General features: G+C 42.5%; 1 protein-coding gene across 2 annotated transcripts in view; it reads left to right on the top strand.

Annotated features, from left to right (window-relative positions):
- The window catches only part of LOC119436979 (guanine nucleotide-releasing factor 2), a 115,721-nt gene extending 97,227 nt beyond the window's left edge, over positions 1-18,494 (top strand). For both annotated transcript variants that reach the window (XM_037704031.2, XM_037704030.2), the window contains 4 exons: positions 1,531-1,711; positions 1,816-1,913; positions 10,489-10,620; positions 11,174-18,494. In XM_037704031.2, coding sequence (XP_037559959.1) covers positions 1,531-1,711; positions 1,816-1,913; positions 10,489-10,620; positions 11,174-11,312 — 550 coding nt within the window. In that variant the 3' untranslated portion in view covers positions 11,313-18,494. The remainder of the gene's footprint in view (positions 1-1,530; positions 1,712-1,815; positions 1,914-10,488; positions 10,621-11,173) is intronic.
- The last annotated feature ends 392 nt before the right edge of the window (positions 18,495-18,886 follow it).

Below are 18,886 nucleotides of genomic sequence, written 5' to 3'. Positions count from 1 at the left end.
GAACCTATTAGTGTGGCAATTAATTGAATCGTCCTCCTTAAAAAAAAAAAAGAAAAGAGATATCGTAAGCCAGTCAATGCAGTCATCTTTTTGCACTCATTTAAACATTGTAGTTATGCTTTTGGAGCTGTTATCTTTGTTGGATTCAAATTATATCTGTATTGTTGATTTACAATATTACAGCTGTTTTAGTTAAGGCAGTACACATGCATAGTACAGTGACCTGTTGCCTATAAAAGTGCTGCTTAAGTAATTGTCTTTTTTAGCTTGTGGCTCTGTTGCTCTTGACATTTTTCGTTTATAAAGTGTATATGTGTTGTGATAACGATGGACTTTTCTTAGGGAATCAAATGTCATACTTCATTTTTTCATTATTATGTGAAGATATCCATTGTAGACATAATGGATTAAAGCAATAAGTTGTTATGGGCCTGTCTAACTGTGCCTTTTTATAGTAGATGAGCCTTAATGCAAATGGCATGCAAGACCTACGGTGAAAACAGTTTTAGAATCAGCTTGCATTTTTTTTAGTATGTGACGAGACATGTTGGATTAGTAGGTTCTTTTAATATGGTAGCTGCTTGCACATTAACTAGGGAGCCACTACGTATACAGGCTGTCATAAATTATGTTTACAGAAGTGGATCACAGATGTGGTCTGCAGGGTGATACTTAGCTTTTTTACTTCCTTCAGTTCACTCACTTAAGCTGGTCCCTGTGGATCGTTTTGGTGTTCAGTGTTCTTTGTCCATGCATTGTGCACTGCATGCTATCATAAAAGTTAACAAACAATTTACTATTTGCCCTCCTAAAAAACCAAGTGCACTTAATTGCCAACAGTTTGCAGTAGAGCTTGTTGATTTGTCAGCTACATAACCTACATGCCCAATAACCTAGTCATTTGGAAGTGTGGCTGAAGCTTATGGCTTTTTAGTGCTGGTTAACCTGCATTATTGGTTCACTGTTCTTTAGACATATTGGCATGTTCATGTACCACTATCGATGCTGTCATTTTCATGAACATTCTGCAGCTTTCTATATCAGTTGGACAAACTGCACCCTGTCCTCCACAGAAACGTACACCTGCTCCACTTTAATCACAGAACATTACCAGATTCTAAGCCATAATTATAAACAAGGGATTGCTCAGGGAACATGTGCAGTTTGAATAACTTCAATCAGTTTTGGCTACATGTGCATTATTTTCAGCACAACCCTCATATTTTTATATTACGCCTATAAAATCACGCCATAGAAGTAAGGCAAGGATGCCTAAAAGGACTTATATGAGTTTGCTATGTTCCTCACCGTTTTTTTTTTTTTTTTTAAGTACTCTTATGTCAGTTGTTGGCAGAATGCTGTCCCATTGCCATGTCGCTGTTCCAAGTACACCAGTTCCAAATTCCTGTGCTAATCAACTAGCTGTGTTCAAGGCATGCATCACACACCTTTTAGTATTGCTGCACCACCTGCTTTGCTGCATATTTTCTCTTTATTTTTTTTCATTCCCCCTTGTTCTCTTCTTTCCAGGGCACGTTCTTGCATCTTGAAGCAGTGTGACGCGAAAGATCGCGAACGAGTGGTGGTGAAATTTATCAAAATTATGAAGCACCTTCGCAAGATCAACAATTTTAATTCTTACCTGGCCATCCTGTCAGCACTGGATTCTGCCCCGATTCGCCGTCTCGAGTGGCAGAAGAACATCACTGAGGTAAGCATAGCATTTGACACTGCCACTTTGTGCTGTCCTGCTGTTTTTCCTCTCCCTTTATGTCAAGATGTCACTTTATGCACATCTTTTGTGTTTTTCTCTAGGGCCTCAAGGAGTACTGCGCCTTGATAGATAGCTCATCGTCTTTTCGTGCATACAGGCAAGCTCTGGCAGAGACAACACCACCATGTATTCCTTACATGTAAGTACATAGAAACAGCTAGTGTTTTATAAAATAACATAAGCTACAAAGAACATTTGCTATTTAGTTAATGAAGTCTGATTCTAGCATTTCTAAGCACCATTTGTTTAATTCGTGCTTCATTTGCCTGCTAGCACATTTGGCCCTGCTGTTCATCTTTCTGTAGCTTATGCATGTGTGCATGCTTTCATTTCGGCATCCTTGCATTTTGCAGTGTTGATAAGTTCTTGCTAATTCAATAACAGCTCACAGGCTCACGCATGAGCTGTTATTTTGTCTCATTTTGCACAGCACACAATTTCTTGCTCTGTGCAAGAGAACATCTGAAGTCAGTGCCACACGAGCACTGAGGCAGACCTGGTAGAAAATGGCAGACAGTTTCTTCCTCTGCGTGCGCGACTGCACGACGTTGTAGCAAGCTGACGAAATGGAATTATGTCCGTCTTGCTACGGCGCTGAGTGAAACAAAGACTTGCAGACATTCAGTTTATAGATTTTATTATTTCTCTAAACCTTAAACAGTCTAGTGAAGCAACAGATCAAACAAATACCTGCTGTAGTCTTGAATAATTCTCAAAGTCACGTTTCACGGTGAGTGTCATTTCAGCAATGCGAATTACGTAGGCGCACTTGTGCATCTGACCTCAACTCACTGGCTGGGAGCACGGCTCCTTTGAGAAGAAGGGAGCGCGGCGTTTGGTTTAAAATTTCAGCTGTTTTCACGGCGCGCAGCAGTGTAATATTTTGCAGGCATGATCGTCAGCGCACATTGTATACACTGCGCTTGTCTGTTCAAAATGGCCAAATCTGGTGAGGGGCCCTTTAACACTCTTTTAGTAGGCTGTGCTCATCAGTGGTGTGTCTCTAGACCAGTTACTGCAGGCCCGCTTGAACTTTCTCAAGAGAGAGATAAATAAGATGCGAAAGGCAGGGAGGTTAACCGCAAGGTAGATATCCTGTTTGCTACCCTACACTGGGGAAGGGGTAAAAGGAGACAGAAAGATAAAGAAAAAATGCACACATGGTTCTGTAAACCACAATGTAAGGAACACTGGTATGTTGAGTTGAGCTGAATTTACCCACATTTAATTTTGCAGGTCCGGTGTTAATTTTTCTATATATACATCAAAGCCCCGTTGACTAGCACTCGCATATCGGAATATTGGATAAGTTTAAATTTTTGCAGTACTGAGTTGCCGACTGCATTTATTACTCTTTATCTTGAAAGATTTTCCAGCCAAACTGCAGATACCTCAAAATCTTGACTGAGAGTTGAAAGGAAGTGCCACCGAGAAGTTACACAAGCTCTGCATAAGGCTCCTGCACCTGCCACAAAGCACACACTTTCACTGAATGTCCAACCAAAACCCAGCAAGGTGGTGACTGACACGTTTCTTTGGGCTAGTTGGTGCGACGTTGTAAGTATGTACAACATGAGCAGGCGGAGACAGAGCAAGGAATGAGACAAAACAGTGCATTGTCCTGCCTTGTTCCTTGCTCCTGCCTTTGTCTGCTCACACTGTACGTACCTGCAGAGTAGCAACTTCCTAATAATGGCATCAAGCAAGCCTGTAGCATGTCACATAAGACATGCAGGCGGATAGGAGAGGATGTGTGTCCAGGCAGTCCCTGCAAAATAGCAAGGTATGATCATTTGCCTCACTTTGTGCACCGCACGTCATTGACCATCGACTGCTGTCCACTGGTTCGCTTTGCACCATGTGCTATACACATGATGCCAATTGATCATTGATTGTGTGGTGCCCACAACTTCAGAGGTGCCATGAGGATGGCAGCACCCAAGCAATGCAGGTCACTGATGCTAGAGAGAAAGGTTGCCTTAATCAAGGGAATAGGAGAAAGGAGGCACAATTAAAAGTGTCCCCAAAGAATTCAGCATATCTGTGTCATCACTTTCTAAAGTGGTGAAAAACAAGCAGGAGGTCCCAGATGAATTTCAGCGGTACTTCTTTAGCCAGCAAAAGCGGGCTCAAGTCTCAAAGTTCCCGGGTGTCGAAGCAACGCTTGTGGCGTGACTCTGGAATGTCAGAACAGCCAGTCTTACAGTGACTGCGTCAGTGATGATAGAGAAGGCAGATGTATGGCCTTGCAAGTGGTCTACACTCACTTCAGTTGCAGCAACTGCTGATTTCACTGATTCAAAAGAAATAACGTGGGCTCCCAGCTCATACATGACAAAAATGGCAGTGTTGATGCACCAGGTATGGACAGCTGGTGCAATTAGCAGCTCATCGAGCTGCAAAATAGGATTGTCGAAAAAGACATCTTTAACCACCATGAAACTTTTATAAGATGTTACCCAGCCACATGTACACCCCGAACGGACACGCATATACTATGATGAATATTTCCATTATTGGTGAAACGCTCAAACTCGGGTGCTTCCAAAATGCATGACTGCTGAAAGATGTTGTCAAGCCAACAAGGCAGCATGGATGGCAGCGACACCTTCTAAAGAGTACGCCCATGCTCCTGGTGGCTATGTGGCAAAGCAAAATCGAAAGTATTTGTTTAATGTGGACAGTTGGGCATGGGTAACAACAAAATTGGTATTTAAGGTGGAGGCACTTGGAGCGGAGTTTCTGCAGCCAACAAAAAATGTCTCTGTTGCAGCCAACAAACCACGAGGTTATTGAAGTAACTCGTAAGCTCTACAGAAAGAGCCTGCTCCAGTGCATTCTACTGCTGTGTGAGAACGGCAAACATTGTGAAGTTGACTAGCTGTCTGCTCACTGATGCCTGGCAACAAATCATCCGTTGTCTCTTTCTTGTGAACTGTTTCGTGCGCATGTGATTTTCTTGTGCCATGAGTTAACCAGAGCCAAATGCACAAGAATACTTGAGTGGCTGTGAGGAACTGTAGTGATGAAATAGCTGTGCCAATTGAGCCAAGAGCGGTCTTTTGTGCCATCTTGCTTGAAAGCAGCATTTTAGTCGAAAATTGCACTGGGCTTGCACCAAATGAAGCATGAGAACAAAAGCCTCATTCTGCTGATGCTGCTTCATTAGTAAAACTGAAACCAAAACCTAAAGCACACTGTCGTCATCATCATGGAAGTCACAGAGCAACCATAGCCAAGGATATAGCTGATACTGTCAGTCCGTCATTTTTTGTTTTCACATTTTCTTGCATTTCTCTCCGATGAATGTTTCAGTGTAGTGCCTCTGTGCTGTATTGTTTGTGCCGTACGTGCTGCACTTCAGTACTCCCCATACCAGCGTGGCATTGAGGTCACTCAAGGAGCATGTCGCATGAAAGAAAAGCCTCAAATTAGGTCCAGTATCACATTTTTTTAATGTGATTAGCATTCTTTGGGAACTTCACCCAGTTTACAGTATGTCTGTCCATATCTAACCTCTTTCACACCAACTTGAGTCACTGGATATTCCATAGTCTAATAGGTAGAGCAGTCAGGCTGCTGTGCTGAGAGAACTGGGTTTGAAACCAACTGTCGGACATTTTTTTAATGTGGTTAGCATTATTTAGGAGCTTCGCCCAGTGTGCTTAAACCTTTTCCTAATAGCCTTGCAAGACCTTGAAGCAAAAGATTTCCACCAATACACTTCATTTTTCGTTTGAAACCAACTGTCGGACATTTTTTTATGTGATTAGCATTATTTAGGAGCTTCGCCCAGTGTGCTTAAACCTTTTCCTAATAGCCTTGCAAGACCTTGAAGCAAAAGATTTCCACCAATACACTTCATTTTTCTTAATACACTTGAACCTCATAATAACAAAGTTGAAGAGGGAGCTAAAAATTACTTTGTTATATCGATTATTGCCTTTTATTTCAGTATATGCCCAATAGTATGCACAACTTAAACATGCAAAGAACACTATGGCCTGTGGCCTGCCGAACCGCTATGCGGCCGCTTATGTGATTAAATTTTTATAAAACAAAAGCAAAAGAATCTCCGGCAAAAGAACACGACAGCAGCCTCCTTCTTTTCCAATGTGATGGCCTTTCGCTTCCTCGTTCTACTTGGCTCGCTCATATTGTCGTGAAACCAGCGAAACAGCTACACATTCGCAGGTAACCACTAGCACGCTGTGATGCGAAGAAAGCCCATCGTGTTCGAGCAGTACGTAGCACACAACATGGTGCGCCGACTACACACGCAGCTGGCGCGGTATTCTTGGGCGACCTCCTGCGACTTTCAGAAACAGTTTCACTTTTGCGAGATTTGCAAAGCCATTGAAGTATACGGCCGACAGCGCACTCTTGACACTGTGCGAATATAGCGAGCTTGGCCCAGCGCCAGAAACATTTTCTACCATATACACGGATGCATTCGGCATGCAAAAGAATATTGCACCGATGCAATCTCAGAGGTCACACCTGAGCAGCGCACGCCACAGTGAAAGAGTGAAGTGGAGGCCGCAGAGTAAAATATGTAGGAGCGCCAACTCTCCTATCTTTCAATGCATTTGGCATGGCCAACTAACGTCCTAGCGATAACAGATGCTCTCTGCCTCCGCTTACCTTCTTTCTTCTTCCTGGCGTTCCAAGGTACTCTCCTCCCTTTCTCTCTTCCCTAGATGTTGGTACCAAATATTCGCACCGTGCAGCGGTCAAGTCAAGAAACGAACGTGTCGAGAGCCCTTTCAGCCATATAGTTTCTTACAGTTACTAGAGGGAGGTTAGGCGCTGCGATCGTTCAGCCACCATGGGAATGATGGTTAGTTCATGGATTTGTCTGAACTTCGTGCTTGGGTCTTCAGACGTTCTTGTGGCTTCGTTTATTACGCTTTATTTGGGCCTAAATTGCACTAAATTTTAAAACGTTTTATACTTTTTTAATGCAGAAGGTACTAAGACTATGCAAGCATGCATAATCGTTGCTCATTGAAATGGTTCTGCTTGTCCATGCATCCCTGGCGTAATGGTCTCAATGTTGGGCTTCTGTGCTAGAGTACCTGTGTTCGAATCCTGCCGTCGGACAGCTTTAGTAATGTTTATTAGATCATTTGTAATGTAGTACTTTCTTAAAAATCATCTCTTTGAAAAGTCATGAAGCCATAGCAAGAAGGACGAAATTTAGGCAAATCTATGTACTACTCATCATTCCCATGCTGGCTGAACTGCCCTGCTTGCAACTCCCGTAGACACTAGTGCGACAGTTCCTTCAAGTAATTGTATGAAACTCTATGCTTTCAGCTATCAAAATCTTAAGTGGCCGGATGGCATGCTTTCAATGTTGTCGCTGCTTGAAGAGGTATATCATTATGGCAGGTTTTTAATTGTGACTGCAGAGTAAAGATACGATGAGTCTGATTTCCAAGTGTGAAAAAGTATATTGTGTCACTGAAGTTACCTATCGCTGTTATACTAGAAGAGATAAACGCAATATCAGCGCGCTGTTTGAGCATAGCAGCAGCAGAATATTGGCTTGTGATGGTGTTTGCGGTCACTAAGCTAGTATAATCAAACCACAATATAAGGAACCTCGATTTAACGAAATTTGCGATGTAACAAAGGTTTCAATTTAACAAAGTTTTCTGTCATTGCACTTGGAGCCTGTATGGCTGGTAAACCTAGTAAAAACTATAAAATGTCGGCCCAAGGAACGTTATTAAATGTTTCAGTAGCAAAAATGCCGTCAAAGCACACGTGCCGGGATGCAGTAGGCAGGACACAGCGCTGCGCCATTTGTCACGTAACAACTTGCAGAGGCCACGGGGCACGTGGCAGCTCGGAGCGCTCTGAGAAACTTGACTCCTTCAGCGCAAGGGGGGTGGGAAGGGACGAGCGCGCGATAACGTGATCAAGCATGCGCTAGAGGGGGGCGGGGGGCCAAGGGACTCGCACCCAGGAGGAGAGGGCGGATAGGCGCGCATCCCCTGCTTCCCTCTGCCCTTTCCCCCTAACACACACGCCTCCTCTCCTCTACCCTTGCTGTAGCTACGCATGGCTGTCCATATGCAGGCCACGCGCCGTATCTTGCAGATAATCTTAAGCAAGTGCAAAGGCCTAGCTGAAATAGTTGGTGCCTTCATGCCCATTTTGTTCCTGCACTGTGCGAAGCGTGCTTGGTCGTCGAGTGATCTTTGCCTGAGTGCGCGTGACACCGATAAACCCACGAAGCTTACTTTGTGTAGTTGTCTCTTTGCTATCACCATGCATGCTCTGCCTTTCTGGCAAAATGGCAACATTTTTTTTTCTTGGGATGAATATCTGTATCTTTTTTCACCTTTGTTTTTAATGGAGGGTGCCATCTGATGACGGCTGTGGGCACTAAGCATGGTCAGCCATGACGTCCAATATTTACGGCACCGTGCGACGCAACGCACTGCTCTCGGATGCCACGAGCCGCGCCGATGCATTGCTATAGTATAGTGTACTAGATTCATTATAGTACGCTGTAGCATTGCAATGTAGTACATTATAGCATTGCTCTCGGCGCGATCTGCACCGCATGCACTGGCACTCATAACCACGTTATTATGGCCCGACCTTCTTGCAATTAGGGATGTTCTGAAAATTTGTGGAATGATTTTTACTACTGAAACTTTAAGACCTCAAATTAATGAAACTCGCAATTTAATGAAGTTTTTCGCTGCAAGTACAGCTTCGTTATGTCGAGGTTCGGCTGTATAAGTAGAAAACAATATGAAATGCCTTGTGCATGTGTGCCAGCCTGCTACTTAATTGACAACCGTAACTTTTGAATAATATTGCATTTGTTTTAAGCAGAGTTTCAGCATAAAATAGAAGTCTGCTGATGGTCCTGAGAGCCTGTGGCATGCCTTTAACAATTTTATGGCACTGCTGCCACCAGTCCACAAATTAATTAGTGTAGTGTGTGGTAAACACACCTGAAAGCTTTAATTGTATCTGGGGATGTTAGCCTTGTGGCATGCCAGCTGAAGCATGTCACAACACAGTCCACAACATGCTATAAATTGAAGTTTATAAACACACAAGATACAAAACACACTCAAATAAGCAAAGCTATACATCAGATTTTCTCTCAGAGATGTACTGAATGCACACAGATGTAACACAGTTTACAGCTTTTCACTTTAGTTTTTTACTAACGAATGCAACTTTACTAAAAGCATACCAGCATACAAAATCAGATTGTTGAAGAACCCCTACCGAGGGGGGTGGGTAACAGAAGTAAATTTTTATGCCTTTAAATTTAACTACATGTCCAGCGAACTTCAGAAGGGGACAGCGTTACTAGCGTGAGCACATACAGCGCCATGCTGGCAACTGTGGAAATGTGCACATATCTCTACAACAGACGAACTAGTTAACAAACAGAAAGCCGACTATGCCTCGCTACACGCCACACCGCGCTTGCACCTCTGCAGGGGACACAGCTCTGAGTGCTAGTACTAATGGAGTTACTGTATATGGCGCCAAAAGGGACCTTTGGCAGCATATACAGTAACTCTAGCTACTAACAAGTTTCCACGCCATCTATGATTCTTGCCACAAAGCAGCTGGCTCGCCGGGACACAAGTCTGAATGCCAGGCGAGCCAGCGCTCCTGTTTATCTTACTCCGTGATGGAGGCACGGGTTTTTCTCACGCCACCAGCACACTGCTTGCAAGCAGCACCATCAATATGTGGTACCTAACTTTGTCAGCAACGCGCCGCAGTGAGAGAGAGAAGTGCAATAATGAGCCACTTATGGTACGTGGCCACCGTGCGCACGTGGCTAGTATGGTGGTGAGAAAGACCAGCGTTGCTCGATGGCATATTCGACACGGGAATTTTTAACTGACATGCCAAATGGCAGCCGAACCCGCTGGAAAGCGATATGCACTACGTGCACAACGGTCCGCATTTTTTTGGTTTCGTAGACAAATCGAATTCACTATATATCCATTGTAAGGACAATTTTACTTCGAAACGAGGTTTTAAATACATGGATCTCTATGGGGATTTCAAGGGGAATTGCATTTACTTTGTTATATCCTGTTTTATTATAACAAGGTTCGAGTTATTAGCCACATTGTGCGTGCATGCAATTTATTTGCCCTGAATGGAAGTGTGCAAAAATAAAGTATTTGAAATATCGATGGTTGATACAACAAAGTTACCACGAACACAGGTGAATGATTTTCATCACCTTTGGGATGTTCGTGGTTCAACAATTTAATTCTTGCACATTTAAATGTTTGAAAGAGTGCTTCATGCTTAAAAAACGCATTCTACATTTTCAATTTTGTTATAAATAAAGCATGACCAACCAACTTATTTTTAGCTTGTTATATCAGATAATTCGTTATATCCGTGTTTGTTATTATATCGAGGCTGGACTGTAGCACTTACTGGTATCACAACACGGTGCTACAAATATATTGAAGGCATGCATTAGAACATTGTTAGGTCTGTACACCAGTACAACTATCCACTGTCTTTATAATTGGGACTGTTCCAGTTTTAACTAGACGCCTCTTTCCCTGTTTTATTTCTTTTTAAAGCTTATAGACATCAGAAGTACTTTGGTTCAGTAAATTGTGACAGTTTTTTATGGTGCTGGATTACATATTTTGATTTATTCAAGGGCACACTGTTAAATGCTTAACTTTCTCTTTCAGTGGCCTGATACTGCAAGACTTGACTTTCGTGCATGTGGGGAACACCGATTATATCACAGACTCCATTGTGAACTTCACTAAATGCTGGCAGCAGTTTCACATTCTTGAGCCAATGAGATGCTTCAAGAAAAAGCAAGTATTTTTTCTTATCATCTTGTGATATTTTGAATATTTTTGACTGTGCATTGTTGCCTATATGTGTAAAATGTCAAACTGAGGTGCACTTAAGCCCATGCAGGATCTTGGGCAGCTGTTAGCACAGTCAACTGCATGGTAATAATTTTCCTTTGTCAACAAAAATAGAGTCCAAATAGGCATTTTCAATAAGTATCCACATGCAGTAGACATGCGCTTTTTGCCTTTGCCATGTTAAAGCTGAACAATAAGTTCCAAGCTTTGTAATCCCAGCACCGCATTTAAAAAATTATTATTTCAATTCTAATTTCTCTTTTCCTCCATCTTCTTGAGTGGCTAACCCTGGCAAAAAGGGCATGCAAGCAGTGTGCACGAGCTGATGTCCTAATGTGAGCAGAATGGATCGAGAAAAGAATTGTGACAGTATGAGAATGTTTGAAGCCTCTAAGATGTAGCTAAGGCTGGAAATAGAACATTATGCATGCTTATTGTCTATGCTGATGTGCAGGAGTGCCACCATGCCTGACTCTTGTGGTGCTCTACCTTGCAGGCCATTTTCATTTAAGCGCAATGAGCAAATCATCGACTTTTTCAACAATTTTGAAGACTACCTCTCAGAGGATGCGATGTGGGAGATCTCTGAGAACATCAAGCCACGTGCAGGCCAAAAGAAGAAAGACTACAGCTGAAGCACTTATTATTTACACTTTGCATTTATCATGTGCATCCCTTCATGGTGCCTGCTTGCTTAGTTCATTTACCAGACCAGCCCTTTCAGAGCACTGAGTGCTGTTTTAAGACCAGACTTATTCAGTTTATGTTTACTCATGTTCATTTCATTAGTGCTCTTTTTTATGCTTTTATGATGATAGTTTTGAAGATTTTTCTATAATCTATGTAGTGTGCGGCTGTGACAGCTGTGGACCATATAGAGTGTTTTCTTTATTAAGTCATTATAAAGCGAGGCAATCACTGGTGCTTTTGCAGCCACCACAAGTTAGTAGTGCGATGTCAACCTTCAGAGTGCAATTATTTTATTAGATTTCCTTGTTGTTGTATAGGTGTGTTAGTATTGCCAATAATTTATTCTTGTCATTTAGCTGTGTAAAATTTATCTTAAGGGCTCGCTTGCCCTTCCAGATGTGAAAAGTATGCAAGCCTCAAAGTGTTTTTTTTTACTTTTGATTTATATAGTACTCTATATTTATTGACCTGTAACCATGCAAGACGTTTTCTTTTTTCCTGTACTTTACCAGACCTGGGACTACCGTTTATACAACGTTGCCAAAAAATGTGAGCCCTTCTAAGCAAAGCCTTTTGTCAAAGCAGTTTCATGTATGGGGCAGACCCAGCAGACTCAAACTTGTTGCCATTGAATTGTATGCATGGCACCCTAGTTAACTCTTTCCCTACCATGGGGAAAATAGGTGTTTTTTGTATGTTAGGGCAGATGTTTTTTCTGACGGAACTACTGCACTCAATATTTAATGTAATACATAAACAGAAAGCAAAATGAATGCACTTTTCACGCATAAAAGTTTTATTAACTAGATGTATGTCATAAAAAAAGATAAAAATTGTTAAAATCAAGATTGTGCGATAATATTGAACAAGGTCTGTATAGACACGCTTGTATCTACTAAGAAAAAAATGTTAGGAAAATTACGAGATAAGCAAAATGTATTAATTAAATTAAATTAATTAAATTATGGGGTTTTACGTGCCAAAACCAGTTCTGATTATGAGGCACGCCGTAGTGGGGGACTCCGGAAATTTGGACCACCTAAGCAAAATGTATTGCCGTCTATTAGGCACTATCTCTGAAAAAATCTAAATTTTTAATTGAACAGGTGTTCCGCTACAAAAATTTAACTGCAAGCACTACAGTTGGGCGTACTGGGCTGCAGCCACCGATATTCCGGGCTGGTTTGCGTCGTTGTCGCTTTCAGACTGAAAGTCCAACGAAAGCTCTGCGTCCTCTGACTCGCTGCTATTCAGTGTATCGATAAGATCAGCCGCAGAGGCAGCGGAATCGCGATATTTGCGATCTCCCGAAGCGCGCGCGCCGTATCCGGAGCCGGCCATTTTTTCGTTCTCCTTTGACGATCGCAAAACTTCTGAATACGTTTAAAAATCACTGCCTCGTGGAAAAAATCGAACTGCTTAGAAAACTAAAATATAGTTCTCCTCCTTCACATCCGATAGCGCAGTATGTCCGTGAGTGGTGCGGAAGGTCTCCAAAGCGGCGTTTCAAACCATCGATAGAGGGCTAACCATGCCCAATTGGCGCGGTACGGAAAGAGTTAAGGGGGCCCACAACGATGGTGAGTTGACACATTCTGTGGATAAAGCATGGAGCTGTGATGAACATATTGCACAAGCTTTGTAGTTGTAGGCAGCACATAAAGATAGCGCCCCCTCTTCATGTAGAGCCATTTTTGACTCTGCTCTCCGGCGGCCAGCTAATGTCGGGTTGTAATGGCCCATAGACACCAGCCATTGGGTGACTGTTTCTTACCATGACTTACCCGTGTGCATAATATGCACAACCTTGCTGGTCTGTTAGGGATTAGTACTAGGAAACGGAGAAGTGGTGGTTTTTAACGCGTCTCATCACCGCTCTTTTGTTGCTCTTAGGAAGCTTTGTCCGAGGCCCTCCTTGTAAGGTTACCATAAGCACACCACAGAAAAAAAGGAAAAGAAAGATGCGATGGGCAGGAAAAGGTTTTCATGGCTTCTTTAAAGCTTCACCTGCCATTTTCAAGTAAAGACATTAGTGTTGAAGAAGAGGGAAATATGTATGCATGAAGCACCATGTGCACCAGACCACATGGTGTTTTCAGAGCACTGAAGTAGTGCAAAAGTTCAATTTTCATGCAGCTTCACCACATAGCATGGAACTTAAGTGTGCTATGTGGTGAACATGTGGCAGTAGCGCACCCAGGATCTCTGCCAGGGGGGGGTTGACAGTTTGCCAATACCATCTAAACAGACACTAATTTCAATTTCTGCACGGGAAATTGTCAAAAAATGCGCTTTTTGCGAGTGTGCAGACGATTGCGCATCTTGCATCTTAGTTGTAGTACTCAAATGCGCAAGGAAAGACAAGGTGTTAAACAAAAGGGGTGGTTAAGTCGGCCTCAGGGGGGGGGTTACAACCCCTAAACACCCCCCCCCCCCCCCTGTCGGTGCGCCACTGACATGTGGGGAAGTTATGCACCGGTCCATTGAATTCTGGGAACATTGTGTTAGCTGCTACGAAATTTCACATTTTCATGGGCTCCCATTGTACAACAATTTTTGTAATTGGGGATACATTTACAGGGTTCGTACAGAACATTTGACTCAAAATTCAAGCACATTTCAAGGATGCCGAAGGCATAATTCAAGGAGGGTGGAACAAGCCTGATTCATACAAATACACTTAAATATAGAGAAATGTCCTTCTTAGCTGCAATTTATTCCAGCTAAGCAGCTGCTGAGTTTGACACATGCTTCAGGCTCTTCAGGTCGCTTTTCTAAGATAACTTTCCCATTGTCACTTCATTTCTCCGAATTCTTTTCCCTGTCACTCCCTAACCCTTTACCCCAGCTATGAAGTAGCAAGCCAGAGTTCTCATGCCGACCTCTCCACCTCTCATTAAACTTCGCTGTGTCTCCCATCGTATTGACGTCAGTTGCATTCTGACATGGTGGTTAGTAGTGTAAGACTTCAGCCAAAGATACGTGTCGTGTTAAAGTCAAATGGCTGAAACTTAATTTCCGCCTGGCATTTTTAGAGCCTAGGGCTTGAAAATGGAGCCATGATGGCTGTAGTGTGAACCAACTAGCAAAACAACAATATTGTGGCACGGCTTGCATGGTCACTTGATCTGGCTTTGTCTAGCTCCACGATGGCAACAATAATTTAAACAAGCCTGTTGTTAGTGGCTGTAGACGCACCACATTTCAATCATTTAAGTGACACTATCTCAAAAGAAAATATCTAGAATTATTTCCCAATAGACAGTGTCTATAGCATAGCCCCTATGCAGAGTTTGTTACTTTGAATGTTCAAGGGTTGCCCCCAACCACAGCATTCAAGTAATTCAAGGAATACATTTATTTTAAATAAGTTTAAGGGCTCTTCAATCTCTTTACAAATTCAAGGGGTTTCAAGTATTTCAAGGAGGGGTACAAACCCTGATTTGTCATGGTTCTGAAGAATGTCTTTTTTTCTTTTTCTTTTCCCTTGACATAGCAGGTTTGAGTCTGCTGGGTTCCCTTGCTCATGCATCACAACCTCTTGTTGCAGTGCACAAATGGAACCAAAACTGAACAGGATACGGTGCTGTTATCTAACTGTACTGACACACAATGTAATGAAAATGAGAAGTTATATAGTGTGACCATGTGCAGCTGTAAGAATTGTACACTTAACTGTGAGTGTAGAATGCCTTTTGCATCCTTGTACACTAATGCACATAGGCCTTGTAACCATGTTCAGTTTACTTTTGTTTCCATTTACACGTTCATTAAAGGGCCCCTCACCAGACCCCATTGCAAATTGGGTTATACACTGGAAGTTGTACAGCGCCATCTAGGGAGCATTCTTAATGGTATAATTTTTTAAGCCAGTTCAATATTGGAGAAGATGGAAGAAATTGAACTGTCCTGTTACCACGCTGCCAGGAGGCGAGCGCCACTGTCAACAGCGAGTTTTTCCCCCTTTGCCTCAACCGGAGCCGAGGGACCGCATCGTGTTCACATGATGATCCCCATCTCCTCTGCTGCGCAGTACATTTTCAGTGGCGGCATCGCGCATTCATCATTATATGACCAACCCAAATTGCATGCCATTGTCGGTTATGTTGCAAGCAGTGTGTCTTGTGTAGAGGAGATGTGCATGTAACCTTGACTCTGGCTTGAAGCGCTGCTCCCTTGAGATGAGTGCACAGCCTTCTGTTTGAAGTTCGACTATTTTTTCCACATCACAGCCGTTTCATACTTTGCAAGCACGATTGCCACCGCGTGGTGAACCCATCGCGCTTATTTGTTTGCAGTACCCAAACCTGGTGAGGGGCTCTTTAAAATTAGCATGCTTTTCCCTTTCTGATAACTGCTCTCACATCTCGTATGAGCTGCATCTTGTGTGAGTTTGCATGCAACAAAGCAATGCTGCTGATGTGACTACAAGAAGGCTGGGAGGGCGGGGATATTTCCATGCTTGGCACTTTTAGGTGGTCGCTCAGACAGCGGGGCTTTAGATCTCGGGAGCCAGGCAGTTGACTGAATCTTTCATGACCAAGGAAGACAAGGCGGTATGGTGCAATGTCAGTCGGCAATTGTTCAGCCAAAAACATGCACTGGTAGCTATGTAATGTCAGCTACGCTTTATTACTTAATTTTTTAGCTGCACTCAGGGAAGTGCGACATTTTGTCTGCTTTAATCAGCTGTTACATATGTAGAAATGCTCCAATTTGAGTTATGCTAAAAGATGCAATGTGCAGGTTTTAGCTATTATAAGTTTATTGAAATTTTAGCAAACAGCTTGTTCATTTGCATTTTGTAAATGATTTAATGATTTAGTGCTGTGTGGTAATGAGCTTTGAGCAAAGATTACTTAAATTCATAGGATGTGCTAGAACCGGGTCTCATTTCAGTCTTGAGAGTGCTACAGTGTGTATTCTTAATTCTGCCATTTATGTTGTGTGTGCTGTAACAGTGAAAATGCCAGGCCAGTGTCTACAGTGCCGTTTTCTCTGCATGTTTTGCCCCCTTTGTTCCAAATTAACCTAAACATTACCTTTATGGTAGCTGATTTTAATTGGCAGCCATGCATGATTCCCCCCCCCCCCCCCCCCAAGATAAAAGATAACCAAGGCCCGGTTTTTATAGTTCCACTTGCTTATTAAAGCAAAGATGTCATAGTGTTGTTTTGGAGCATTAAATTATTCCTGCCCCTTAGCAACAAAGTATGGTTGAACCTCGTTATACCAAACATGAATATGGTATCAAACTATTGCTAATGTCAGAACTAATACTTTGATATTGGTCTTGAGATTTTATTAAGTACATGTATTTTAATTTTTGTATACCAAATCTGCTGGGGCATATTATGGATACAATGGATTCTTCAGTAGAACAGGCGGGCACTGAACACATGCAGCAGTGCTTCGGTGAAGCACATGGCCAGCAGCTGTCATACAGCCGGCATATGTGACTCTCCCTGTGTGATTCCAATGCTGGCAAGCATCATTGTGTGCATAGCAAGGTGTATCAATATGGCAACGCGAAGGCTCAGAAATGGCCTCCATGGTCTCCGAGATCACACTGCCTGATCACGGAGCCCATGGCTCAGTAGCCACGCTCGCTGGTCCTTCATGCATCTAGGTGCAGCAAGTCATCTTATCGTCTGGAATACAAGGTTCCAGTGTGTGTGTATATATAACAGGTGTGACGATGTAAACTTTAAAGCTGAGAAGCACTGCTCCTGTTTCAGCTGCATGAGAAGAATTTGGAATTGAGAGGCTGGATATTCAAGTCAAGTAGCTACCATATGAAACCATAGGCACTAAAGCCAAGGAAAGCATAGAGAAAATAAACTTCTTTTGCTTAATTTAACTAGCCATTAATTAAATTTGTGTTAGTACCTTAATAGTGTTAATAAATGAAAAGGAAATGAAAGTGAAAGACAACTTGACACCAGTGGAAGCCAAACTCATAGCTTGAGCTAGACACAACCACATATGTAATGTGTAAGCAGAGAAGTGGAGTGGGTACATGTCATGCAGAGGCTGTGTGTATGGCTCCAGGTAGTGGCAAGTTGTCTTTCCTTCCACTTTTGTTGACTTTTCACTTGTTAATATTTATGGAAATCATGACAAACTGTGCTCTTTTTGTATTCAGTGGCTGTTCGTTTCTAATTCTGTGGTTATCTACTCAGTTTAATGAGGTACCCTGCTCTAAACAGTTTTAAAAAAGTGAAGCAGTCTATTTGGTGCTTCACAACATGCCGGGTATGACAATACCTCATGTTGACAGTGGGAATGTTTAGTACAAGGCGAGGTGCAAAGTGCAAGGCCACGCACTCCTCAGTACCAGTCCCTCTGCTTTAACATGGATGCAGAAGCAGTCATGGTACACCCACTTGCAGTGGCTTGCTTGCTTACAGTCAGTGTAAGCAAGCAAGCTCATTCACAATCAGCTCATTGTCATCAAAAGTGTTTACCAACCAGAAGTACTGAGGCACAACATTGAGCGCAACAGCCTGATGGCACATTGTGTCACATCACCTGCAACCATTTTCTTGCATGTGGTTTGACAGACAAACGACGAAAGGGTGACAGAAATCCCTGTCGCATCACCCGGTTGCATTGCTCACCTTCTCGCACACCAAGTGCTTTCCATTTTCGTGGTAATTGCCGACTGAATCGAGCCAATCTCAATTCAACTTATAAGATAAATTTGTATATCATATTTTGGCTACAGCAAACTTCACACAATTATATTTGTTGTACTCTTTGTTATAACGAGGTTCGACTGAGTGCAGGCCAGCCATTTCTTAATACAGTGAATTGTGGCTGTGGTTGAGCTGATATAAGATACAGTGGCTTCTTTAACTATGAACATTGCAATTGTGAAATGGTGGTTCATGCAGCAAGACTTCCACATATTGTTGAGCCCACTTATAGATTTCCTCCACTCTTCAACATCACAAAGATTGGTGTCTGCCATTGCCTCTCATTACAAATGCGTCACCACTGGTTATGGCAGGTGCATGAGCTTTTTCTAGTCTAATCATTCTAAGCTTCTTATCACAAAAAGAAAAAAAAAACTGTTCAAGTCACAAAATAAAAAAAAAAAAAAGCTGCCTAAGCTGCAGGGTTATTGCAGTGACTTCAGCAAGAACTTTTTCTGCCGTGGCTTTTTCTGCCTGTGCACTAGCAACATCATAGCACCCATGCTTACAAAAATAAAGGACACATATAACAAACCTTATCATGACGCAGAACATTCTAGCATTCTCAGTATGTTGACCGCTTCAAAGGAAGTGACAAAACTTTATTTTGGTGAAGCACATCGGTTATAAATTTGTTTTTACAAAATATAGTCGAATCTCGTTAATTCGAACACACTTAATTCGAACTGCCAGTTTATTCTAACTGATGCTGTGGTCCCGCCAAATTTATGTGTATTCCGATGGGCGAAAACGCTCGGTAATTCGAATGCGAAAGCACTTGCGACGGTTAATTCGAACATACCGCGCACCGACAATGCTCT

Source organism: Dermacentor silvarum, chromosome 1 (genome assembly GCF_013339745.2).
Source record: "Dermacentor silvarum isolate Dsil-2018 chromosome 1, BIME_Dsil_1.4, whole genome shotgun sequence".
In the NCBI taxonomy this organism is placed as follows: Eukaryota; Metazoa; Arthropoda; class Arachnida; order Ixodida; family Ixodidae; genus Dermacentor; species Dermacentor silvarum.
Note: the sequence above shows the minus strand (reverse complement) of the source record. Positions and strands in the feature narration are given on the sequence as shown.